At 40.5% G+C, this 27078-nt stretch overlaps 1 protein-coding gene across 3 annotated transcripts in view; it reads left to right on the plus strand.

Moving 5' to 3' along the window:
• Window positions 1-4574: 4574 nt before the first annotated feature.
• Window positions 4575-27078, plus strand: part of MYRFL (myelin regulatory factor like) — a 37147-nt gene continuing 14643 nt past the window's right edge. Inside the window, exons 1-15 of one of the 3 annotated variants that reach the window (XM_065668822.1) lie at window positions 4575-4647; window positions 5015-5105; window positions 9467-9534; window positions 9624-9882; window positions 11351-11442; window positions 13411-13558; window positions 16703-16898; window positions 18087-18163; window positions 19408-19518; window positions 20090-20180; window positions 23099-23299; window positions 23701-23809; window positions 24283-24392; window positions 25925-26088; window positions 26674-26737. In XM_065668822.1, coding sequence (XP_065524894.1) covers window positions 5047-5105; window positions 9467-9534; window positions 9624-9882; window positions 11351-11442; window positions 13411-13558; window positions 16703-16898; window positions 18087-18163; window positions 19408-19518; window positions 20090-20180; window positions 23099-23299; window positions 23701-23809; window positions 24283-24392; window positions 25925-26088; window positions 26674-26737 — 1749 coding nt within the window. In that variant the 5' untranslated portion in view covers window positions 4575-4647; window positions 5015-5046. Of the gene's footprint in view, window positions 5106-8715; window positions 9164-9466; window positions 9535-9623; window positions 9883-11350; window positions 11443-13410; window positions 13559-16702; window positions 16899-18086; window positions 18164-19407; window positions 19519-20089; window positions 20181-23098; window positions 23300-23700; window positions 23810-24282; window positions 24393-25924; window positions 26089-26673; window positions 26738-27078 lie in introns of those variants that run through there. The other 2 variants (XM_065668813.1, XM_065668832.1) reach the window with 2 other exon arrangements.

Raw genomic sequence — 27078 nt, forward strand, 5'->3', positions numbered from 1 at the left:
GCAGGGTTTGCACTCTTCAAGCAGGGGTTAACTTTACTAAATGTAGGGCCAGCTTTAACTGATGGCCTCTCTCCAGCTTAATGCTATGGCTCGTGGGTTGGATTTATAAGGCCGCCTCATAAAGCAAGAGCAACAAACTGCTAGTGCTGACTTGGTGGCCTCTGAGATTAGTCATCGCAGCATTAGGATGTGGTGTTTCAAGGCTATAAAAAAGCTGAGTCCTGCAATACCAAGTGGAGAACGCTGCCACTGAAGAAGGCTCTCTGCTTGGTCAGTGGTTCAGTTTTGGCTTCCAAATACATATGCTGGCAGTTGTGCATATTTATGTTTTGTGAGATTATTTGAAATGGTTTAGTTCCTTACAATGCATATTTGTCTTGACACTCATTAGTACGATAAACTCACATTTGCATTATTGAGAGGGGACAGTCTGAAAAAGGATTTTTTTCAAGGAAGATAATGTTTGTTGTCCCGCCAATCACTTCTTTCAATAGTTAATAGACCTCTTAGATTAGATACGAGTCTGGCTGGGATTTGACCTTGGCTTTTTGTCATTCAAGTAAATGGCTTTTCTGGTTTTGCGTGGCTGTTCCAGGAAGCTCTTATCTTTCTCTGTCTCATTTCAGTCCCGTACTAGAGGTTTCATCTTTGCAAGTTCTTTCTGTGATTTCTATTGAAATTAGTATTTTTAATTAAACATTTGTCTTCTAGAATCAGTAACTTCCTATTTGTCAAGGGAAGGTCAGAGCTGGTTAGCTCTTGCGCCTGTGTGTAGCAAAGCAATTCTTGCTGACGTTATCAGTGGGTTAAGAAACTTGGATGAAGGCAGTTTTTGTAACACTGTTAAACTCAGCCTTCTCTTTTCTGTTGTTGTTGGAAGGTACATTGAGGAATGCGTGTGTTTGGTCTTGGTGCTCTCTGTGTTCTGAAGAAGTCTCTATGTGGAATCACCACCTTTCTCTATACTTCTGCTCCTGCATAGACAACTCAGAATATAGTTTAGAGTTGTTGGTAAATAAAGCAAGAACAAACATGCTGTTAAACACAAAACACTTAAAACCCAAAGGTGTCTCATTCCATTTTAAGGATAGAGATTGAAACAGCAATAAAAGATGGAATGAGGAATTTAAAATATAAATGGCAATACTTGTTTCTCTGGCAAATGTTGCTTTGGGGAAAAGCCAGATGCAAGCTCACTCCTTACCACTGGGAGTTATAGGTCTTCCTGATGTTGAGTAACCTAGGCTGTGGTACATCTGGCTGGCTGTGGCTCTGCCAGCTACAGCTGTTCTGTCCTTGATCCCTTCCTGTTTGTGGCTGCCACGTGCCTGAGGTCCATGTCCACAGCTCTGCTGGCTTTGCAGCTTTTATCAGTGACCCCAGGTCTGCTCCAGTCAGAATGTACTGAGCAGTCTTCAACAATTTAAATAGTGACCAGTGGCTGGAGTTCTTCAGTGTGAAAGAAGTTGTGAAACGATAAGCCTCATGAGTAATACTTACCTTGGTGTAAGTCAATGAAGTTCAGCTGGAGTTTCCACTGAGTTTATATGGTGGAACTCCTGAAGCACTGAGGCCTGTTTTAGTGGATCAGTTAATAATTCTCAAGTAGAAACATTTCCCTTGAATTGCAAATGCTTGTAGCAGACATGAGATTTTAATTTCACCACATAGGCATTACTGAGCACTGACTGTGTTCTGTGTGCCAGTTTTACTCCTCAAGCTGTATTTAAGGATTTTTCCCCATATAGAGTAGCTGGTGTTTGGCACTGATCTTGCTACAGGTAGTTGGGATAGGCTTGGAGCTACCTGATATCCTACTTTAATATCAAGAAATGATCAGTTTTTAGTATTGAGTTTTAGTCAATACCAGAAGTTTAGCAGAATAGTTTATTGGCTGTGGACTGAATTTACTTTTGCAGAGAGAGCACCCCCTGAGCCTGGTTATTTGGGCAATCCTTGGAGAGTAATGGCTGTAGTTCAAGCCAAATTCACAGTGACCATCTCTGAAATAGCTGCTCAATTACAGCTATAAAACCTACTGCAAGAAATTTCTGGTTCTCTGTTCTCCATCCTTCACTTTGTATCGGGATATTACTGACAAGGAGGTGACTGATTTAAATGCAGCCATATGTAAGGCACTACATGGAAGTGTTTGGGAGAATTAAGCAAGGCAGGCTATTCTGGTATAGAGGCTGTTGGCTACAGGACTGGAGTGAAGCTCAAGAGCCAGGTGATGAGAGCCTCATGGCCAGAGGAAAGGAGGGGATGTGTGCCGAAGAGTGATACATGAAGCAAGCAACTGCCAGATGAGGAGCCTGGAGTTCTCACTACTCCTTGGGGACCTGGTGCTGGGAATAGGGACAGGCAATTGAATGGACAGGGAAAGAGAAACCAGTGGTAGAACTGACAGGTTTTAGACTTAAGATTGAAGGGGCTGAACAACGGAATATCAAGCCTATGAAGAAATGGGAAAAATACAATTAAACACTGCCTCCATTGAACACTGGCACCGTTCTGCAAACAGCTGTGGATGAAACTCCAGCCACAGCACTGTCACGGCCTTCCACCTTCATCAGTTTCTCAGGTGGCTGCAATCCTCTGTTCAGTGACACAGAAGGTGCTCGTGTCATCCAGTGCAGGCTTCCCAGAGATGTCTGGGCACGTTGTAGTGTGAAGTGTGGACTGGGAGTAGAGATCCCTGGGTGCAAGCTGATAACAAAGGCTGCTGACTCTGCATGTGCTCTGGCACCTCTTTGCCAGTCTGAGCAGGAAGCTGTGTGATCACAGAGGCCTCTCAGCAGGGCTTGTACATACAGGTCTCTGCTCTTGCAGCCACCTGATACCCAGGTGATAGCTGGGCTTGTGTACCACCCATTATCTATGAAGTATTCACTGTTATCAAATGCCTGTGAAATGGATGCTACCATTTTAAATAAATGTGCATGTGATCCAACAGCTCCTCCTCCACTGAAATAGGTGCCAGTGCAAGCACATGGTGCCACTGGCCTTTATTTATGAGAAAGAAAAGAAAGTTCTACACGGCACCCAAATATGCTGGCTCTTTGGTGCCTCTGTATCCTGAACTTTCGTCAGTGGTAGCCTGTCTTCTTGCTGGTATGCTTCCTTCCTCTCCCAGTGCAGGATTACTCATTCTTTCCTACCCATTTAACTGTTTATGTGCAGAGATTCAGAGAGAATGGTATGTGTTGGTGTACTAATCTCTGGACTGTGGGATGCCCGTATCTAAAGGCCCTGTCCTTGTTTGATTTGCTTGTGTCTGACTTTGGTCAAAATAAGGAATTCTTGGGTTTGTGGTGCAGGAAAACCACTTTGTATCTGACCTCTGACCTTATGTTAGTAACAATTACATCATTCTGTGTGAGGCCTGGGCACTCTGAACAGGAGGAACAGGTGGGTAAAAGAAGGTGTTGAGTAATTTTCCTGTGTACTACTTTAGCAAAAGGAGAAATGCTTGAGGTTCAAGGGAGAATATCCTAAATTCAGACTTGAAGAATAAAAAGATTGGATTCCAACAAGTTTGAGGAAGGCTGCTGAGGAAAGCCAGGCTTTTTTGTACTCTGCAAAATCATCTTGACAGTGCTTTGCTGCTACTTCAAGACTTCCCTGTCACAATTTTGCTGAGGCAAGTAAATATACTGCACCTATTAAATCTGGTATGCAGAGGACAGGTTTGCATACAGCGCCAATGTATTAGGATGCCAGGATGTGCAGTAGCATATCTAGTAACACAACTATGAGTTGCTATCTCATAGTGAAATGCAGCTGAAACTAAGTCTGTAGCAGCAATAAGCAAATGATGCTCAGATTAGTCTGTGATCACAGCAATTCAGGAGATGTCTATTAGCAATATGAATTTATGTATTGATAGACATGCAAGCGAATTCCTGTGCAAGGTGGTGGAAGTAGATTTTTAGATGCTGCTTGCAGTTAAGTCATGTCTAAACATTGGATCAAGGAGGAGCCATGTCAGGTAGAGACATCAGGAGAAGAACAGAAGAAATTTTATGGTATGACTTCCTACCATGCACACATCTGACACTAGGAAAATCACCAAGGGCAGTTCCAGCTCCTGTGCAGGGTGATGGTGATTAACCTTCTGTGTTCTGCCCTGCTCTGTTGTTGTCAGGCACTTTGGGCTGAGCCCTGCCACTCTGAATGCACAGGCCAGTCCATTTCATCTTGTGCAGCTGCAGTACAGTGCCACCTGCAGCGCTAGTGCCTTCCACGTAGGGCAGTAACTTCTTGGTCCTTACCTGGTTTGGTTTCTGACTGGTCGCGCCCTTGTTTATGGCAGGCTGGAGGGAGGGGTGGGGGCCTGCAAAGCAGCTCTGTCTGGTTTGCAGTTTCAGAGAGTTCCGGCTGACTTTCTGCTGAAGTTGTCATGAATTCCAGAGACTTTATAATCATAAATCTGATAGCCTTGGGTTACCAAGCAACAAAGGGCAAAGTACGGAACCTTTCTATTCATTAATACGTTTAACACGTCAGTGGGCTGTTCTTTCTGGGAGAATAAAAGGAAGCCACCAATCAAATGTTTCTAAGGCTTTGTTTGTGCATTCTTCAAGCACAGGATGGTGGATTTTTAAACTATTTCAGCAACTCGCTCGTCGTACTTGTGCAGGAAGTGTGAGGCTATGTCTGGGATTTGCCCCAGTCCCCCGTTCTGATCCCAGTGTAACAGGGGATGTTGTGAGATTCAAACCCGCCTATTCCAGCGGCAGGCTGGGGCCCTTCATCCTCTTGCTGTGGGAATTCCTCGAAGCCTTAAAGCCATGCATGAATGAGTGTTTGCCTGGTGCTGCTCTGTCATCTTTACCTTCCCCTACACACCCTCATTTACTCTTCATTTCCCAATATCCCTTCTCCTAGAAGGAATAAACCCACGTGTTGCACACAAGATGGGATGGATTTGGTTTTCATTTGTGTAGAAGAGTGGGCAGCTTAATCCCTCTGAATCCCTTTCTCATCATTTCTTTTTGATTTTTAATTTTAGGACAAGATGTCCGTGGAGCCTTGGAGAATCCCATGGTGGATACAAGTATGCTGGAGGAATTCATCAGTAGTGACGCAGAGTTTGGAACTTTGTAAGTATGACAGCAAGAGCTACTTCTTCTCCTTAGTGACATCTCCTAAACTGTTTTCATTAGTGCCATGATAAAATCTGAACACAACAGACCTGAAATCTGAGTTTTAAATCCTCCGTGGCTCTCTTGATGTTGTCACTTGAAGCTGTGTAAGAAGACTTGGAAAAATTAATTACAGACAGTGATGGAAATACGGTCATCTTGTTCAACAGAATGAATGATAATGAAGTCTGAGATAATTCACAGCCATTACACTAATTATGATAGTAAATGCAAAGTTGTTATTTTAACATTCCTTTAAGTGTTTATGTACAGAATAAGAGATGTAAGTGAGACTAATGTATAATAAATTGAGAGAATGACAGAAACCTCCCAGTTTGAGGGAAGCAGGCTACTGTTTTCATCCTAATGCTCCATTTAGAACAGCGAAACTACCCGTTAATCTCTTCTGAGGCTGACTTTAAGAGGTACAAAGGATACATAATGCAAAGGGTCTTTTGACTAAGGGCACAGATCTGTCAAAGGCTTCAACCCCAAATCTTTCACCTAGACAACTGCCAGATGACTCTTGTTTGATGCAAAATATTATTAACAGGCTGACACTTGCACTTGCCAAGAAGCAGAGCAAGAGGTGATGTTTTAAAAATAATGAAACAGGGGATTTTTTATTCCAGACACACTCAGCAGCACACATGTTTACTCATAGTGGGCTAAGTAGGCTTTTACATGCTCTAAATCATGAATGAGTTGATTCTCCCTCTGCCCACGCTATAAAAGTAAAGAAGAATGAAGACGTTGTTGTATATAAATATACATAACCTTTATTTTTAGTGACTAAACATATTTCACGTTAAACAGATTACTGAATTCCTGTATGACAGCTTTAAAACGTTATTCTTTTGCTTTTATACACAAAACAGCAGATATATAAAAGGTCTATATGCATGCTACCATGTAGCTTAACTATGTTTGCTATTGCAGTTGCAGCACTACAAAGTATTTACATGCAAGAAAACCTGTGCAGCTGCTATGGGTTTGGAGGCTCAACAGCACTTTAAACTGATGCCACAGTTACTCTTCATTAATTATGGGATTTAGAAGAACATTTACTCAATCATTAGATCTTTAAAATTATGAAGTATTTGTCTGTATTGCAGACTTTGTGCATGAAGAGAATAGAATCTCAGAAAGGAACTTGCCAAAACGTGTCAAAGGAGAAAAATATTAAAAGGTTCCATATATATATTTTTATCTCACCATATTCTATACATATATAGCACCTCATCTGTTTCTCATCAGATTTCCTCATCTGTTCCTACTGCTATAGTTTAATCTGAGTGGTGAAAGGAGAAAAAGGGTGGCCGTGGCCTTTCCTAAGAAGGTATTTGATAGTTACACCAGAATCTTTTTTCCTCAAAAAGCACAATACCAGTTTCAGTAAAGTTCTAACCTGGACACATATCCCTACTACCTCTGTACTTCCGAATACTTTCTTTCTCCTAGAAAGTGCCTGTCTTTGTATTCTACTTAAATACTCTAACCTCAAGCAGAACTTGAGTACCGAAGGCAGTGTTTGAAACCAGGAACGTGAACTGAATGTGTAGAAGGGAAGTTTTAAACTTTGATGGATTTATCTTTTTAAATTTTACAAAGCACATTTGGAATCAGTAGCTACAGATCAAGTATCCCACAGGGAAAATAAATAAATACATAAAAAGTAATGGACATGTTCACTAACTTTCTACTTTATTCAAAGTTGCAAACAACGTTTAGAGCAGTAGACACAGGCATTTAAAAGCATCAGAAAATTTGTTTTGAAGGAAATTAAAGATTATTCTAACATAGAATTTTTAAATGTATTTTTAGGAGTAATCATGTACCTGAAGCTAATCCAAAATGCAGGGTTGTGGATGGGGCTTGTTAGAAAACTAGTAGCTATGCCGTTGTGAAATACACGAAGACGTGTCAAGAGTAATAGGCTGTGACCAAAAATGAAACTGTTCTCACATTGCATCCGAACTCAGCAATACAAAACCGGAAGTAGAAACAGTAGAATGAAAATCAGGTGATGGACATTTTCCACTGATGCTTAAAATATCTGCTGTGTATGTGGGAACACATCTGCTTTCTGAATATGATGGATGCCCCTATAAGCAGTTTTATTTTATTCAACTTCTGCCAGAACACTGGCCCTTAGTAAAGGAGGTGTGCCCATCTACAGCTCTGTCATCCTTTCTCTGCCCTAGCATTTTTAGCCTAACATGCTAATCTTAAACCCTTGCTTTTCAGGTAGTGCTACAGAGCAGTGTTTGAGCCTACAATTCACAGGAATACCTGAAAGGGTTTCTTGAACATCCATCTATTCCTACTGTATCAAAAGAACCCTCCATAGTTCCTTTAAATGGCAGAGATTAGGATTTTCTCTCCCTCAGATGCTTTGAAAGCACCATCATGGGCTGGAGGACTTAAAGTAGTTGTGAGAGACCTGTGCTGTCAGCTGACTGGAGACAGAGGCATTGTCTCTCTGTACAGTCTGGTATTGACTTAGGATGTTCCTATTTTCAGTGCAGAAGGAATTCAGTGGTTTTGCTATGTGGTGTGGGAACAGCGGTGTGTTGCAGTGAGCTTGATGAAGGACTTGGCCTAGTTCAAACTGTGGTGTAATTCCAGGTCTCACTGTAAGAGAGTAATCCTTCACACAGTGTCTAATAGGAGAAAGTCTGTAAGTGTGAAAGCAAACCAGAGTATCACAGGGAGATATGATACAACATAATCAAGCTATGTACCAAACATTAAATAATCAAGAACCTTCTTTCAAACCCTCATACATCTGAAGGGGCTATCTGTTAGAGACAAGTTGAGAGCAAACCACTGTGTCAGGTGCACACAAGGAAACACACAATTCCTGCCCGAAAAGCAGGAGAAAGTTGCACAGTAAAATACGGGCTGGCCTGTTCTTGTACAGAGCAGTGTACTTGAAGTTCTTTAGAAAGGAATCAGGAGAGGGTGCGTTTTCAGAGGTCTACCTGTTTTGAGTAACAAAACAGTGCTAAAAACCACAGTGCGCACTGAAGTTGTTTGGCCTTCCCCAGTGACCTTTCCAAGCAGAGGTGTTCCAATGGACATCTCTGCTGCTTGGCGGTGAGGTTTGGCAAGGACGTGGCTGTGGATCACACAGAATTTCTTGGCTCGCGGTCAGGATTCCTCTGTCACGCCTCCAGCCCCCAGCTCTCATAATGGCTGCCAGAGCATGGCTGCCTTCCCCCGCCTTGCCTCTGCGCCTCCTCCCCGCAGTGCTCCCGCCGGCGGCCTGAAGGTGCTGTGCCATGACGGGAAATGGCCTCACACAGAGCGCTGAGCGCTCCTGTGCGGGTCTCACTGCCGACAACCCTGAGCCGCCGTGGAGGCGGCCCTGCTTTCCAGTTCTTAGGACGTGAAGTGGGAGATGAGCCTCGGGGAAAGCAGCCCAGCCCTGCCTGACCCCGGCACAGCGCTCCGTGTCCCTCGGCAGGTGTTTTCATGGCAGGAGACGTGGAAGCTGCCGGACGACAGTACTGCATGGGGTGCGGCACGGATCCGCACTCCTGAGCACCCTTTGTGGTGGGCAAGACAGCCCGATTTCGGCTGCTACCCGCTAACACAAACTTCGATCGCGGACTCGCGCACGGAGAGCGCAGTGAGGGAAGCGCGCTTCCTCCCCCCGCCAGGGCACTGCTCCCTCCCCGCCTGCCGCCGCCGCTCCTCACACCCGGCCCCTGCCACTGCCGCCAGGGAAGGCTTCTTCTCGCTGCTCACTCGGGTCCGGCGTGGGTTGCTCACGGCCCTCGGGGCATCTCCAGTACTGCAGCAGCCCCTGCTTCCAGCTGCAGGCTGCACCCCTAAGATGGGACCTGCTCCCGCCTGTCTGACAGGGACAGAATGTGCTTTGGCCAAGCTAAAGTCCAAAGAAGCAGCCCAGCGGTGGATGAAGATGTTGTAGATCCTTACCCTGTAGCCTGCAGTGAATGGGTTTAAAGCCCTTGTGAGCTCTGTGTATTCAGTTACCGGTGTGCCCGGAGGTAAAAGAACTGCTCATGGGAAGGAAGGAGAATTGAAGCCAGTGGGTTGTGGAGGGGAGTTTGGGCAGGAGATGGAGGGGATGTGGCATCCCTGCCTGGGAGAGAGGTGGAGGGCCGTGGGAGATTGATGAAGTGTAAGTGACATTGCTCCTGTGGGAAAGAGCAGCAACCACAGTGAGCAATGCTTTCTGAAGACTCTTGTCAGCAGCCTGGTGGTTCCCCTCCAGCTGCTTTCAGTGCTGCTTTGTGGTCTTCCTCTGTGTCTCCTGCCAGTAGAAATGAAAATCTCTCTTTCATCCCTAGGCAAAGCCAGTTGCCAGACTCCCCACCAGACTCTGGATCGGAACCGTGTTCTCCACCACAGCTCCAGAGTAGGTCACATAAATTCAGCCCAAGCTCATAGGAAGGTCTGCAGCTCCAGTTCCTCATCCTTACTTTCTTGTCTGTTTACTTCTTGCAGCCCCATGGTACGACAGTATGTGGCCCAGTGGGCTGCAGCCTCCACTCCCATGCCCATCTGCTGTGACACCCAGCAGGCTTCCCTGCAAGTTCATGGAGACTCACCCTGACCCCAGTGCCAGCTGGCATCCTTGCACCATCCCCCAAGGCTACTGCCTGAAGACAGGAAGTGCTGCGACTCCTTGGAATCATGCTACATCCTCCAGCTGTTTGGGTTTTGATTATTCATACTTTCAGCCAAACGCATCTCAGATTTCTGGGTAAATGATAAAGCTTTTAATGCAACGGATGAGGCCGATACAGAAAAAAAAAGACCTGGTAGAACATATGGTTTAAGACTGGTAAAAATCCCTGTGGGTGTAGGGTTTTCCACAGGATGGCAGTGTTTAGGCATTTTTGAGGCACTGCTGGTTGGGGTTTCTTTATCTTGAAGTTCAGATTGGAAGTGGAAATGGATTTCTATTCTTAAAACATTAGAAGGCTAAGGAGGGATCAACAGGTGTTTCATAACTGCAGTAGTATTCAGGCATTTTGCAATACCTGATGTAGGGATTTGTCCATAAGGATCTTGTGTTTTGACAAGTGACCTGAGAGATGTAGAAAATCTGGTATCGTATCTATGTAAGCAAGTGAAATGTTATTCAAATATCATCTGCCATATTCACACACCAGCGTGTTGTGGGTGCTTAATTATTTAAAATACACTGACTGGTGCAAGCATCCAACCATGATACCTAGTAAGAATGAATTAACTGATACATGCCAGAGAGGGCTCCCCCTCCTTAAGGGGGGAGAAATGTGAATTCATCAGTATTAGTCCCGGGCTTGAGATGCTCTGTGTCATGTGCAGAGCTCAATTACATGTTACATGTGATGTGCGGAAAGAAGCTGGGCTTGGGTTTCTCAGTGGAGCTGTTTGTGTTCTTTGTTTTCTAGTAGAAGATGCCAGGTAGTCAAAATTGTGTTCTTTTTTGAGGGAATGCATTGGTTATTTGAACTTCAGATACCAAACAATTCTTGATCAAATGTGGAACAAGCGCAGAAAACCAATCAAAATTAATGTGGTGGGCAGGCTTTTCTTCTCTGTCTGGAGAAACATGAACTTGAATACCTGCTGGGTCTGACTGAGATTGGGAGTTTGGCTTTTTATTCCGCCACCCAGAAGGAGTGACCATCTGTCAGGATATCCTCATTTACATGTTATGACATAAAAAATGTGGAATGTTTTTTTTCCCCTTTTGCATAAAGGAGCATTTTATAAAATCTTACTCTCTGGGAAATGGGGGACTGTTACCGAGCAGTTGCCCCTCAAGATCTTTTCATCAAGGGATTAGTTTAACTGCTATAAGTATTTTCTGTGTAAGAAGGAAAGTGAGTTTGTACTTGGTGCACTACAATTATTCCAGAAAAGCTGTGCTTTTAATGCAAATGTCAGGAAACAGTAAACCCCCGCTGTTGATGCACTAAGTTTTTTAAAAAGATGAGCTTCTCTATTCATATGAAATTAAAAAAAAAAAAAAAAAAAAAAAAAATCCAAATTTGTGTTTTGGAAGGAAAAAATTGCATAATCCAGTTTTAAAAAGCCAACAACAATCTTCTCCCCTGGCAAATGAGAATTTGGACTACAGTACAGTTAGAATGAGATACCTGGGTGTTCTGCTGTTGTGATTCTGTAATATCTGTATTTAAACTCATAAATGAGTAATGCAACGTGTGCTTTTAAAAAAGTATTTCTGCAGCATCAGGCAGAAAAAGGAAGCTTTCACAGTTGCTGGGAGATGCCACTGATTCTCCAGTCCAGGCTCAGGACTCCAGACAAGGTAAGCGACTGTGTGAAGATGAAATGTTATGGCTCATGTCATATATAAGTAAATATTTTAAGAGCACAGCTCCTGCTAGCTCTGAAAATGTAGTGTGGCATTAACAGTGTGTACTCCACTACCAGGTTTGGAGGAATCTAGCTTTTTGGTGGTTTTGAAAACTAGGACCTATTTATATACCTATTTATACAACCTGAACATCTGGAGGTGTTCAAGGCTGGGCTGGACAGAACCTTGGGTGACATGGTTTAGTGTGAGGTGTCCCTGCCCATGGCAAGGGGGTTGGAACTTGATGATCTTAAGGTCCTTTCCAACCCAAACTATTCTATGATTATATATTGGGCAAAGAGAGCCATTAGAGGCTGATGTTTCCTGAGGACTCTCTGGACAAAATATTCTGCCCTTCTCCACGTGTGAGCCTACCACAAGCAGATGATACCATACTCTGCTGACTTTACTTGGCACTAAATTGACTGGGCAAAAAAATCATCTTGGGTCAGCTTAACAGGGAATTAATGTAGTGGATGAGTAAACAGATTGCAGTTTATCACCTCAACTCCAATTTTTTGCTACTAGGTGTATCAATGTGCAAACTTGGTAAAAGCTGCGTGTTCTTCCCTTTCCCCAAATTAATTCAGTTCATTGCTTTATCAAGATGAAAATGTTAAGCTTATACCAATTGATACAAAAAAGCTTATCAGGCAAGTACAGAAATGGGTCAGCTTCTGTGAAGTGTGAGGCTGTCTGCAAATGGACGGTTTGTAATGAACAGTTCATCTGAGGAATTCCATACTTGTCTGTGAGTAGAAAATCTGAGAGCTGATTGTTATTTCTTCAGAGTAAGAATTCTGCAGCATTAAATCAGTCTTTTTAGAACAATTTTAATGAGTAACAACTGGACTTAGTGGGTTACTTTTCCTTGGTACCTTTTATTTGATCAGTGTTTCTTGATTGTGACTAGTCCTCTTAAATCTACCCTTGCTGGAAAGAGAAGACTAACAGATACTTCTGTGTCTAAAATTGCCCTTGGTGGTTTTAATACTTATAGAGACAGCTTTGAAATATGCTTTCCTTGGGAGTCACTATTAATAAAACCTCACTGACACACGTGCTATTGGAAAAAGAGCACAGGCCTTGATAAAAATGGCATGGGGATAATTTAGAAATGGGATGTGAATTTCTTTACTCTGGGATTTTTGTTTTTCTTTTAACATATTTTCTCTCTGCTCTATGTCCAAAGCAGGGAATTGCAAAAGAAGCTCGAGCCTGAAATGGTTCTTCAGTCTCTGTCTTACTGTGCTGCCACTGGCTGAGAACAGATCTTAGTTTATATGCTCAGTGATATATTTTCTCCTGTCATTACTGCACTCCATTTATCTCTCTCTCTTACCACATTTTACTCTGTCTTCATAAAATGTATAATATCTCAGAGAATTATGGTTGACCCTGTCTATCTCAGAATGCTCGGAAAGCATTAACCACTCGATCAGACGTAGTGGTGAATGCGCTTGCTATTGGAAAGCTGTGCCTGCTGCTCTGGGACAAAGTACCTGTTGCAGTGAGTTGGAGTATATTCAGTTTAAACCTGTAGTAGAGAGAAAGGAAACATATGTAATGGTTTTGTTTAATTGTTTCTTGTAGTGTTGCAGATTTACAGTAAAATGCTTAGCTTTTCTTTTTCTTTTTTCCTCCCTCCTAAAGGAAATTATCCATCCTTTCAGAGAGAATAAAAATAGGAAGTGCTACATGTGTAATATTTTGTAAATCAGTAAAAGCTGAAAATCTTATTTTCTAGGGCAAGGGAATATGATGCAATCTTTTGGAATAACTGCAAAGGGCAATCAGATATAAATATATATGCAATATATTTATGCTTTATATATCTGTGAATATATTTGTAAAAATGTTTATGCAGGATTTTTGGCTAGTCACAAAAGTAATAACTGAATTGTCACTTTCTCCCTGCAGCAACTGTTAAGGATTGTGCTGCTGAAGTGCAAGAATATGACAGTGATGGACAGAATGCAGCTCTGGAAAAGTGCTGTCAAGCTCTAACATGGCAACCATATCAAACTTCTCAGTGGAACACCTTATTTAACTCTAATTATGAAAAACTGTAAGCACTGACATCTGCACTTGGAGAAAGTGGCTTCCTCTGTGGTTTTGCTTTGTTTTGGTTTCTGGTATTATAGTTTTGTGGGAACAAATTATACATTTGGTATCCCTTGTTTTTACTGCAAATAAGACTGGAGAAGGAGGAGTAACAGGCATGATGAAATATGAGCTTGTGGATGTGTCAGATAATCAGAACTTTAAACACTGGTTGGAATTCCTGCCAGGTTTTCTGATTTTCCTTCAGGGATTTAGGGGCAAATGGAAAATGAGTTTAACTTTAAATACCTGTTAATTTTTGTTTATTTTGCAGAGCATGTATATTGGGGCGAGTAATTACTGAGGAATAGCAGCTTTTTTTCTAGTCACCTAAAATACTAAAGAAAAATGGAAATCGAAGATACATGTATTACTTTAGGCTCATATAACCTAAGTCATAGACATATATGTATGACATGTAGTCAAAGATGTAGAGCTCTCCTGTATAAATCAGAACTATAAATAATTGAATTTAGCCACATGATCTGGGAAAGGGTCATTCCAGGTTCACTTTACATCCCTGTTTTTCTCCATTCTAGTATTTAGTGAATGATCCCTTTTAACAAAAACCCTTCATCAGTGTCTGGTCAGTTCTCCAGGGCTGGTACAAACAATTCATCACTGTCTCCATGGAACTTAAATAGCACAGTAAATTTTAGTGCTCCTCTAGCTCAAACTGCTATAGGCTCTCATAAGAGCCTGGAGTGTATCAGTGTCATTGCTGAACACTGATGTTCGCTGTTTGTGACCAGTATGATAAAGGCAACATACATCTTTCTGTGTTCCATACAACCCTTCTCCTAGGGTATTGACATGACAAGAGAGTGGACAGTTCAGTGCCTGCACCTTTCTACTTGCTGGGAGCTGGTTGGGCCAAGAAACCTTCAGCTGTGTTTGTGATGTGTATTGTCACTCTAAATGGAAGTGGATTCCAACTCCTGTTATGTTTTCAGTGAACAACTACGTGAGAGCTGTGAGCTGACGTTGGTTCCTGTACACTTAAAATTGAAATTCCAGACTCACATATCTTGGTGGCTTGTGTCAACAAAGACGATATGATTCTGGGCATTAAAGCATCCAGATACATGCTGCCATTGCTGTGAAAGGGGATTGAGATACTATTTGCAGAGGAAAGCAGTGTTACTTTTAAGCTATGTCAGTAGCAGTGTCTTTGTTCCAAGATGCACTGTAATTACGGTACAGTGCACAGATTTCCTGAGTAGTGATCCTGTGCTCTATTAGCCTCAGAAGAGTCGCATGTTTCTGACTGTTCAGTGTAGATGGGTTGGTCCTGCACCTGGAAATTGCTGTGTGCACTTTAAAGGCATTTCTTAGGTTTTCCATTTTATTCATCCTGTATTTTAACCTTTTGATTATTTAATTTTCACAACAAAATGCTGTAGCTGAGGTAAATTCATTAGAATAGGTTACTCTACCATAAATTGTGCCCTGCGCTGTGTTTGCTTGGTACTTTCTTAGCCCCTTGCCCCATTACTGTTGTGACTGGTGAGGCTCTGTTCCAAAGTCTTTGTCTCAGAAACGCTCTGAAGTCTGTTTCTTTGTTTGAAGACTCAAATTCAGAATAGAAAGGGGAATTTGAAGTATTTTACTAGTAAAGACACTTGTGTGCCTGCAATATCCCTTGCACCTAAAGTTTTACTGTACACCTTGTTAAGACTGACCAGCCTTTGTGCGATCAGATCAAAATGTATTTGCTCTTAAATGGTGTACTCAGAAAATGATAAACCTGAAATTCCTCTTGGGGAGCCATTGTTTTAAATAATTCAACTTGGAGCAATGGGAATTTGTATTTGTTGCTTCTCAATCTGCTTGCCTGCGTGGAAGCAAATACTCTGACATTGTTTTAAGGCTGTCAGCTAACGAACATTCTTCATACCTAAATCTGAAAAATTACTCCTTTCCTTGCTATGAAATACACACATTCCTTACATAAATAAAAAGAATTACCACTTGTAGAAAAAAAAAAATGAAGAGGTTTTTCTTCTTTAATAATGGTGGTTTCAAGAGCTATTAGACAATTATAATTTAAAATGAATTAACGTGACTTCATAGTTTTGAAGTAGTTACAGAATAATCAGTGATTGTTTGAAAGGGGCCTTTTGTTCGTAATTTATAAAAAGGTAATAAAGTTAGTACATTTCTTGTAAAGTCTGTACACTTTGATTTTTCCAACTAATAACATGTAAACAAATGAGTTCTGAAAAACCATCTTCAGTAACTGCATTAATGAGAGGTTCTCGGTAGCATCAGATGAGATCACCATTATCACACTTTCATTAGCAAGAAAAGCCAATGCCCATATAAGAGAACCTTGCCATGTACTCCTATTATTTCAGAATTATCCATCACTTAAACTAGAGGAGTGGAAACATTGATGGGATGGTGAGTTCACTGGCTCTTTTAGAAAGATACCTTTTGATAACTTTCCTTGTTTGCTGTGAATCATAAGGACAGAATACACTTTCTTTTTGGGCTGCAAATTAGACCTTGGAATAAACAGAATAGGGTTTCCTGAGCTGGATGGATAAAGGAGAGTTTTATAGTAATTTTGTCAGAGGGTCAGTGTTGATAGCTTTTCTTTCAGCTTGAGTAACGCCTTATTCAAACTCCAGTAGCTTCTGTAGAAACATTTGGTGTGGGAATTCAAGAATGAAAAAGCAGGGAGCCTTGCTGGCTCATTAGCACGTTGTTGTCTGCAGCACTAGCTCAGCCCTGTTGTTTATAGAACTGTTGTAATGAATGCTTGAGTAAACTAAAAGGTTTGGTTTTGCTTTTAGGTGCACAGGCTTCCTTTGTACCAGATTAGTAAACGAGGATTATGTAAACTTCTCCACCTCAGGTTTCCAAACATTTAATGTGTCAGACTAGAATCAGAGAACACTTTGTATGCATTTTCATTTTTACACCTCTAGAGGCTAAGAAAATAATATTGATAGAACTGGTGATTGCAAAGATGTATTCTGGCTCCCATTTTGTCAGTAAAAATCAGACGGATTTTCAGACCACATTATGTTTCATATTATGTTCAAGATGTCACTCAAATATGCCTGTACTTAAGAGTTGCTTTTCTTTCTTCTTGTTTTTGTAGACCTGCTGTAGGATATCACATTGTCACAGATAAAGGATTTAATTTTTCAATAACAGATGATGCCTTTGTGTGCCAGAAGAAGAATCATTTCCAAATCACAGTCCATATTAGAATCACTGGACATCCAAAATATGTCAAAACTCAGCTGGGGGGTAAACCAATAGAAAAGTTTTGCTTGAAAGCTTTTGGAATAAAGGCAAGTATTTCTCCTCTTCATGAGTATTGCATTTAAGAAGTTAGCATGTGATTATTCATAGGATGAAGTCAGTAATTAAAATGAACTCTTTTCTTAGTAATTTTTGGCCAAGAACTGACAAAAGAGAACTCTTTCAAGTTGCTAGTGACTTCTGTGTGGGACTCTTGCAAGAAAAGTGAGGTTTTATGGATGCTTGTGCTGATACATATTAAAAGTTGTCATGTTTGCCATGGTCTCACTGACTTCCCTTTCTTTGGTTAAAATTCTGTTCCCTCAGTGGGCAGTGCGGGGGCATCAGCTGGTGTGCAGGTGGCAAGTCTACCCATTGGTCAAAAAGTTGTGTTTAAAAAACCCCCAAACAGTTCATAAAGCAAAGAAAAATAATAAAATCTGCTTTTTCTGAACAGTTCATGGGTAGAAAACCAACAACTTTTCCCCATTTCTGCTTGTCATGCTTTCTATTTTCATTTTAAAATCAAATTCTTCCAGCCAATATGGGTCCGCAAACTTGCGTGTACAGAAGTAGTCAGAAATTTTAATATTTCTGGAAGAGCTTACCAGGTTTTTCACTTACTTTTCAGTGAGTTAAAATTAGTGATTTAAAAATTACAAAATTCAGTGATTTAAAAAAATCCATGTTTTACAAGGCAGTTACTGCAGTTTTGCTTCAGGCATCCTAATGCAGAAGAAATTTATGAATATTACTGGCATCTGTTCCCATCTGAAGCAAAAAGATTCTTGGTATCATTCCAGAAACTAACTTATTTCTTCTCTTCTCCTTCTCCTTCTCCTTCTTCTCCTTCTCCTTCTCCTCCCTCTCCCTTTCCCTCTCCCTCTCCCTCTCCCTCTCCCTTTCCTTCCTCCTCATCCTCTCCATCTCCTTTCTCCCTTTTCATTTTTCCCTTTTCTCTTTTTGCCCTCTTCCCTTTCTTTTCTTTCAATTTTCCATTTCCAATTTTCCTTTCCCTTTCTTTCCTTCTTTCACATTACAACCCCAGAAAGATTTGGGTCTTCAAACTAGCTGCCAGGTGTCAGTCAATCAGTTCCCATGTTAATTTCTATGTAGTTCCATGAGAAATGAGATTACACTGTTTCAGGCACAATTTGCCTATTAATTTCTGTTTAAAATTTTATATATTTGAAAATTTAGTATTCTTGTTATTTCTGAAAATTCTTTTTGGTTTATAGGTGGAAGCTCCAAATCAAACAATTGCTATTGAACAGTCTCAGTCAGATCGAAGCAAAAAAACTTTCCATCCAGTTAAGTAAGAATTTTGAGACAATTATTCCACTTAATTTCAATACATGCTTGGTCTAACATGTGAAATAGTTGTTTGTTTCTTAGAAACTTTGAGTAGCTTTTAGCCAGTTTTCTGGTCTTTATCCAAATTCCATTCTGGGTGTGCACATAGAATAACAGTAATAATATATACTTGGTCTCCCTTCATTAAGGAATATTTTCAGCAGCTTTACCAATGTGTTTAGTGTGCCTATCCAAAATATTTATACTCAGATAGCAACGCTGTTGTATGGTGTTTAGAGCTGTATGGCAGGTGCATTTTCCATCTTACAAATATCAGTAATGTTCCTGTTCTATGTGGGCATGAGACATATTTGCAGTGCTTTTAAGAGGGAGTGCCTCTGCTAGAAATATACATGCAGCTTCTCCTAGGAATGCTCTGCCTTTCTTCTGCTTCTTAAGTTACTGTCAGAATCAATGTTTGCTCTGCAGGCATTGTCTTCTGTTGGAGGTGTTCTGTTCTTTATAAATTAATAAGCCTTGAACCAGCAAGAGATGAGACAGTGTCAAATTTGACAGGACATTGCGGGGATAAAGGCTGCAGTACAGAATCCGCAAAAAATAACTTTGAGCTTGGGAGAAGAGCTCAGTGTTCACTAAATTACCTCTATTACGGTTTTTTTCTTCCTTTTGCATACTGACAAACAGATTCTGAGCGCATGTAAACCGTTTTATGGGTGACTCTTCGGTGGACGATGGTTTGCTCCATGCAGACTCTTTATTCGTATTATTTATTACTTCCAGGAACAGTGCCACTATGTATTTGAGACATAGGTGTATATGTGATACTTCCAGACATACAAATTGGAGGCAGGTGAAAAAAAGGACAAACAGTAAAATTTATTTATTTTAGTGTGGAAATTCAGATCCAATAACAAACAGTGTTAACCTTGGCAGGCAACAAATGCCCATCATATGGAACACATACGGTTTTATTATGTTCAAGGCTGTGAACAAACAGACCAAGGAACACAAGGTTCCTATTACTAAGAATAGTTTCTCACTGCTGGTGCTTTATCCTGTTTATCTCCTTGACATGATCTGTGTGTTTTTAATGCATTTTTATAAACCACGATTGCAGCATTTTGACTGGGGTTCCTCTTTCGTCAGTTTTTTCTCAGAACTGTTCTAAGGAGTTTGAGGAGATCTCCTTGAGCCAGGTAGATCTCCAAATGCTTATTTCTGATCTTGTTTCCTTTTCTATTTTAGAGTTGATCTGCCGGGGGACCAGATAACTAAAGTAACACTGGGAAGGTTGCATTTCAGTGAAACAACAGCAAATAACATGAGAAAAAAGGGAAAACCAAACCCTGACCAGAGGTATCGCTGTAGCTATTTGGCCTGCGTGTGTGAAGTGGAAACAAAGAGGGTCTGCTTTAGAGTGGAGCTAATGCTTGTGAAAAATCTCAGCATTGCTGAATCTGTGATTTTATTTCAAATTCTGTGGTACTTGGTATCTGCTTAAAGGCCTCTTCAGAGTCATAGGCTGATATGAGAAGAAGAAAAAAAAAAAAGAAAATACCTCATTCTAATTGTTAGAGATCATTTTGGGAAATCATAGCCATAAAGATGGCTGAAGAAATCAAGAAGCCAACAAACCAAATAATGGGCATTTTCTTCTGAGGAAGGAAGGGTCTTTGAGTCTTTTTTACTTAAATTTGTCACAATTATTGTAATCTTTGTTCATTTGCAGTGATAGTGGGCATTGAAAGGGCATATTACTTGAGAGTAAAGAAAATACTTTTTCTTTCATATTGGAACATAAATACATTTAAAAACACATTTCATCCTTTTGTGTATTTGTAATAATGGTTGCATTTAAAACATTTCCTGTTTTCTGTGAGAAGACATTACTTCAATTGTTGTCTTGACTAAATCAATTTCAAAATAGATACTTCATGCTGGTAGTTGGACTGTATGCTGTATCTCAGGACCAATTCTATCTTCTGTCTGCGAATGTCTCTGAAAAGATCATTGTGAGGGTAGGTAGAAATTTATATTGCTTTCATGTGAAAAGTACTTACTATTTCAGTATTCACAGGAGACTATGGGGGGTGTGTGTGTGTGATTCTTGGGCATAAAAATTGCCACTGACTCAAAAAGATTGAGGAAAAAAATTACAGCTGCATATTGTATGAGTGTGTTGTTGTCTTTTATCAGGTTTTTAGACTGTTAAAAGTAGAGAATTTAGAAAGAAAACCTGTTGTGAATTCCAATACAAAATACCTTGATTTTTCCAGATTGTTTTTTCTTCAAGGTGGAACGATTTCCTGCGCTTGCCAGGAATCTGGTAAATGCTTTCATTGGGTAGATGATTCATTTTTAAAGGAGGATGAGAAGGAAAAAGAAATGAAAAGAAGGGTGGTCAAGCAGCCCCTTTCTAGTGTGATTCCAGAGCTAGTGTGTCCTGGCTCTTAATTTGGTGGTTGTAATATTGGTTTCAGAATAGGAAAAGGAAGCGTTATCTCTCTTCCTGATGACCATTATTTCTCAGTCTCCTGATCCACATAAAGCTTTCCTTTTAGTATTTGGCTTTAGTTTACAGTTACAGTTAGGCTTGCAAGAGAGAAAAACCCCAGAGCTCTGTTGTAACAGAGGGTTAGGATGGAGGGTTAGGGTTAGGATCAGGATAAAAAGGCAGAGCCCCAACATGAGTGGGTTGCAAGAGGAAGGTGCGGGCTGCCAAAAGCTTTCAGTACTGGCCCTTTTTTGTGTGACCAATAGCTGGTTAATGTTTGAACGGGCATAGCATAGGGTTATGGTTATTTATGTTTATGGCTTAGAAAGATGGAAAATCCATAGGTGCCATGTAGTGGGGCTGAGAGGGATGAGGGCCTCTGGAAGACTGCAGTCCAGTGAACTTTTTTTGTGTGGGCCAGTCAAGGAGTGTCTTCTTATTTGCTCAGTGTCTTTCTAGTCCTTGTCTTATGGTGAAGAACAGGCTTAGCATTTTGGTTTAGAGTCATAGAATCAGAATGTTTTGGGTTGGAAGGGACTTTAAACATCACCTAGTTCTAACTAAGCTCTCAGTTGGATCCTCATTCATTGCCAGGCAGAGCTCTGTGCACTCCAGCTGGTCATTAACATACAGGGTAACATCCCCTCCTCATATCCCCTGCCTGTCCTTCCTGATTCAAGTAAGGCTCTAGTGTATTAAAAGTGGGGCTGGAAAGGGGTTCCTAAAGAAAAGCGAGGGCTGTCAAAAGCTTTTATTTCTAGCACCTTTTTTGTAGGCTGTTGCTTGGGTCCTTTTTGTCTGCCTAGGCTTGCGATTATAGCCTGGTTTAGCATTCAGGTTTGGAGAGAGCTAAAGTGCAAATCCCCAGTATGTGTGGTGTTGCATAGGGGTTTCCAAAGGGAGATGAGGGCTTCCAGGTGGTTTCACTCATGGCTGCTTTTTTGTCTAGCCCATAACTTTGTGTTCTCTTATGCCATAAGCCTTCTTCCTGCAGTTAGGGTTGGGTTTTGGAGGGCAGGATGGCAGAGAGCTCCTTTCATGGGTGGAGCTGTGGAAGGGCTTTGAAAGCAGTGCTTGGAGTTCAGGAGTTTTTTTGCGGTGATGGGAAGTTTTATCATCCTGGCTCTTGCTGCGGGCTCTTTTATTTCAGGAGCTGGGCATTGTGTTTGTATCATTCCTGCATATTTAGTTCTTTTTTTTTGTCCGTTAATTTCCACAATACTGCTTTCATCTGAATTTCTCTTTCTACATCTAGCAGTGTTACAAATATCAACTCTTTACTAAATTGGAAAAGCTGTTGAATTTTTACATTTGAGTAATCCTTGGGATTATTGTTACCTTATATATATTTTTATACGAGATTTTTTCTACCATTTTTGATGGTAGATTCTTCTGAAATGTCAATGAAGAGAGCTACTTCCATGTGAGTGAGACAGTTTCTTAACAGGAGTCCAGGAATGAGATTTTGCAAACCTGGCCACTATTCCAGACAAAGAAAAAAGAAGGCAGAAAAGCAGAAGAGTAAAGGGGGTGTGATCTGAAGTGGTGAAAAAAATAACAGGATAGATGGAAAGGGGAAAAAACAAAAGTAGTTTTCCAGATGTCTGACAGGGCTTCAGTGGCAGGGTACAGTGAGCCAGCCACTGGCTAACTTAAAGTGGCAAAGCTATGCAAACACACTGTGAGAGAAAGCAACTCATGTTCTGGCCCTTTATACACTCAAACATAATGAAACTACCAGCTGAGTAGTGGTTATCAGGCATATCAGATCATGCTCTAATTGTGACAAACAGTGGTAATTGCACAGCACCATGGCTTATAGATGGCAAGGCCTTGTGAAAGCCTGGCTTCTTTAAATGAGTGTGAACTTTTCATCATGAGCATATTTTTCTCCAGAATAAAATTTTAAAGCCTGTATTCGAAGGTTTGTTTGTTTTGAATATCAAAATCACGTATTGAAATCAAATGCTTTTTCTAATTATACACACTGCTTTGTTTTATTGTTCTTGAAAAGCTCTGTTTCCTTGACATGAAATTTGAGTTAGTTTAAAACATTACAGAGTATTTGATGAACCACGTGTTTAATCTCTTCCTTGTTTGCTTGTTTCTGATTTCCAGCCTCAGCTAAAATTTGCTGGTAAATAAAGAATAGTTATGTGGCATAATGTCAAAGTTAAAATTTGGAAAGCTTTGGACATTGACAGGTTAGCATAAGGTGATAATAAAGCAGAATTCAAGGGAAAAAGCTGTGAGGCCAATGTTGTGCGAGCAGAGACACTCAGAAGTGACTCCACTGGTTTTTTTCCTGTTGGTGTATTAGAAAAGCTCTTGAATACGATTTAAATATTAAAGACTTAACATTTCATTTTCCCTGAATTGAATAAGCAATAGTACATCTATACTATACTATACTATATCTTTAAACATCATTTTTTCTTCCAGGCATCTAACCCAGGGCAGTTTGAGAATGACAGTGATGTACTGTGGCAGCGAGGACATGTTCCAGAGACAATAGTCTATCATGGTCGAGTAGGAATTAACACAGATGCACCAGATGAAGCACTGGTTGTCTGTGGAAATGCCAAAGTTATGGGCAGAGTCATGCATCCATCTGACAGCCGAGCAAAGCAGAATATCCGGGAGGTGAGGGCTGTGGAGTATTTAGGCCATTTATGTTTGCACCACAGCACACGTGTGGATCATTGTTCTGACACATGAAGCAGCTTCTTTATCCTGGGTGTGCTAAAGTGTTGGCCTAAAGAAACCAGATGTACTGCTGCGCTCTGCAGAGCCATCGCCTCTGGGCATTGGAAGAGGCTGTCTATAGAAGCTTGGGATATCTGCGTAAGCGGGAGTTGTCAGACTGAGGGGTTACTGGCAGTACACATAGCACTCTGCTAATGGGGGATGGGAAGATTGTCCATATTTTTCGATATGAAGATTGGCCAAGTGGCCATGTCAGGCTTGTTCTAGCTCAGTGATGCCCTAGATGCCACGACATTCTTAGTGTTTCAACATGTGAATCCTGGTATTTGTCCAACTAGGTTGACACAAATGAGCAGTTGAGAAGAATAACACAAATGAGGTTGGTGGAGTATGACTACAAGCCTGAATTTGCATCTGTTATGGGGATAAAAACCACCCATGAAACAGGTATTCAGTCCCCTCTGTTCCCATCTTTCATTAACTTCCACTGTTTTTCATTGTGTCACAGTATCTTTTAACACCCTTTCTATTTCATCCTCATTTCTTAGAATACTACAGTTACATACTTTGCTGTGTATTTCTAATGATACAAAAATGCCAAGATTAAGCGTTTCTGGTAATTTTCCAACTTCTGTTTCAATTTTTAAAGATAGGAGTGTATTTTCACAGAAGTTTAATTAATCACAAACAATTTTTTTATTGCAGAGAAACAGGAATTCTAAAGGTTTCTTTTTTTTTTTTTTTTTTTTATTTCTGTGGAATGGAAAAAAAGAAGTGATATCCTGGATTTTCCTACCATAGACAAATTCTAGATCATGTTTGGCCCTACCTGTAGCTTACAGGATGGTCAACTCAAAGCACACAGCCATGGTCAGTAGTATGCTGCTGTGTTTCCTGACTTTATGTTATCTTGTGAACAGGAATAATAGCTCAAGAAGTGAAGGAGCTTTTACCTCAAGCTGTTAGAGAAGTTGGAGATGTTGCTTGTAATGATGGAGAAAAAATAGAAAACTTTCTCATGGTTGACAAGGTATGGTCTTGAGAGAGCAATTGGACATGTGTATTTAGACCGTTCTTTTTGTATATGGAGCTATAAACACAAGCTATGCTTTAAACAAAGCTGTGTTCCTCCACATGTATTTACAACAATCATGTTCAGCAAGTCCCTGAGAAAAAACTGAACAACCAAGTGCTAGTAAATGACCGAATCTTGTAATCACAAAAGTATTTACATTAAAATCTCATTACAATAATAAATAAACATACAATGAAAGAGAAAAGGAAAAAACCCTCTTTGCAATAGTGATTTCATAGCATTGGTCGAACAAGTGGGACTCCAAAAACATACTTCTGTGTTTAAGTGTTAAAATTAATTAAGTGCTCCAGAAGTGAATTAAGTAATGACAGAATTCTATTTGTTAAATAAAAACTTCCTTACTCTAACCCTGGTGTAATCACTTCATACCAGATACAGATGCTAGCTCTGTGTGCTCTGTGGGAAGGTGGGGTTTTTTAGCCATCTGAAATCCTTACTATAGATTCAAAATCTTATACTGAAAAATGTTTATGGCGCACAAAGTAATTACCATGCTCGCAGGTTGGAAACAATGGCTTAGTCTGTTGTCCTGTGCTCTCTTCCCCTCCTTTTCCTGTAGAAATAGGGCTGCAAGGAACTGTCAGTTGCAGTCTGGTTACATATGACTGCAGACAGCGCTTGTCCAGAGCATTGCTCAGAGAGGCCCCTCTGTTGTGTGCGGTTCACTGCAGGTCAAGGGACCACTTTCCAGCCTTTTTTGCTTACAGCTGATAATGGGAAAGGGGAGGTTTTACAGATTGGTAACTGTGTCTTGTCTGGATGATGTCATGAACATGATCCTGTGTTAGTTATAATAATGCATTCTTTCAGTATTCTGTAGAAAACAGAAGCTTACATCACCGAACTTGGAGAAAATATCTATTCAAAATATTCCATTCCGCTTGTCTTCTTTTGATAGGCTACAAACAATTTAAATTCATAGGTTAAATTTGCTATGCTATATTCCATATAAGGGAAGCATGAATTAGAAACCTCGATTAAAGTTGTGGGGAGAGCACTTTCTAGAGATGCTGTTGAAAAGGAGACTTCTGTAAAATTTGCTGTATTTGATCAGGATTCCAAACTGTAGCTGATTTCTAGGTGCTCATGGAAGAGTAGTGGTGTTGGATCATGACACTAAGGCAGCACTATGAACCAGATAGTAGATGCCTGTTGTCACAGTGTTAAGGTTTAAAATTCAACACAGTATGCAGATAAAACATAGTTCTAATTCTCGGTTTACAAAGCTGCTTCAAGCTCTTCTGCAAGTCCTCATTTTCAATTTACTGTGAATAGAACATAATTTTTACAACCTAGAAAAAAAGGTTTTATAGTCATAAGCGTGTCCCATTTACAGTGAGGTAACTTGTGTTTGCATTTTAAATATTCAGTGTATCTTTACATAAGTGAATTCTATATTCATTACTCCTTGTTATATATGACTGATGAATATGCTGTATCTCCTTTTGTCATTGTTTTCTTCTCAGGATCAGATCTTTATGGAGAATGTTGGCGCTGTAAAGCAGCTTTGTAAACTGACCAACAACCTTGAGGTCAGAATAGAAGAATTGGAACAGTGGAATAGGAAACTGGCCAGGCTGAAACGAATGAACAGTTTAAAGTCAACTTTCAGTGAAGAGAGCAAAGTCAGGTACCTGTCTGGGATGTTTGCTGATGGTTGCCATGGAGATTGGTGAAGTGCTTTCTGTGGTGGAAATGAAAACCAATTCTGCTTGACAGTGGAGCTCAGCTCATTTCCAGCGTTTAAGTAGTGCAAAAAATGCCAATTTCTCATATTTTTTAACTCACTGAAAATTAATATTTGAAATAGATGTTAAATTATAGTAGCTTTTGTAATTGCTTCGGTCGCATGAAGCGGGGTGGATTATGTCCAGTTACAGCCCTGGAGTGTGGAAATTGCTAAGAGAAATCTGCAGAGCTGCTTCTGCAAGGAGAAATCCTCATTAGCTCTTCAGTGGAAGTGACAAGTGCTTCCTATTTCTAAATCATTTCCCCAAATTTTCTTTGAAACCAAATGTAGTATTTAATAGCATTCACCTGAATGAGTTAACTGGAGGCCTTTGTTCTTTAAAACGAATCTGATGACACTTCTGCCTTTCTCTTCTTAAATTTTGAAATTGCAAAAGCAAGTGACTAGCACCCTATTGAAAACGTCTCTTTTTCATTTATTAGTTGCTGAAGCATTTGAATGTTAAAAAGAACTTGTTTCTTACAGCAGGTATAGTCGAGCTACTAGTCTTTTGCCATCAAAAAAATCAGTCCTGCTAAAATCCAGCAAGGTGAGTGAAATTGAATATATGAAATATGCCTATGAAAGAGGTTTTGTAAGTGCTGAAATACTGGTGAAAGCTTTTGTGTTTCTAAATATAGAATAAAATTCATTACCCGGAATTACTGTCATGCTAGAAACTTAAAAACTAACTGTAGTGAGATGGAAAATATGTGTGAGACACTTCTGTTTCTTGCCTATACATTGTGTGTATGAAACTAGATCCACACTGTGTAATGGTGTGAAGGAGACCAACAGGACAGAGCCGTTGAGCCTGTAGGTGTGCTCACGTGGTGCAGTGAAATGCTCAGAAATGCTCAGTGAAATGCACAGAAATGCTCATTTCAGTTT

This window comes from Lathamus discolor, chromosome 1, assembly GCF_037157495.1.
Source record: "Lathamus discolor isolate bLatDis1 chromosome 1, bLatDis1.hap1, whole genome shotgun sequence".
Classification (NCBI taxonomy): Eukaryota; Metazoa; Chordata; class Aves; order Psittaciformes; family Psittacidae; genus Lathamus; species Lathamus discolor.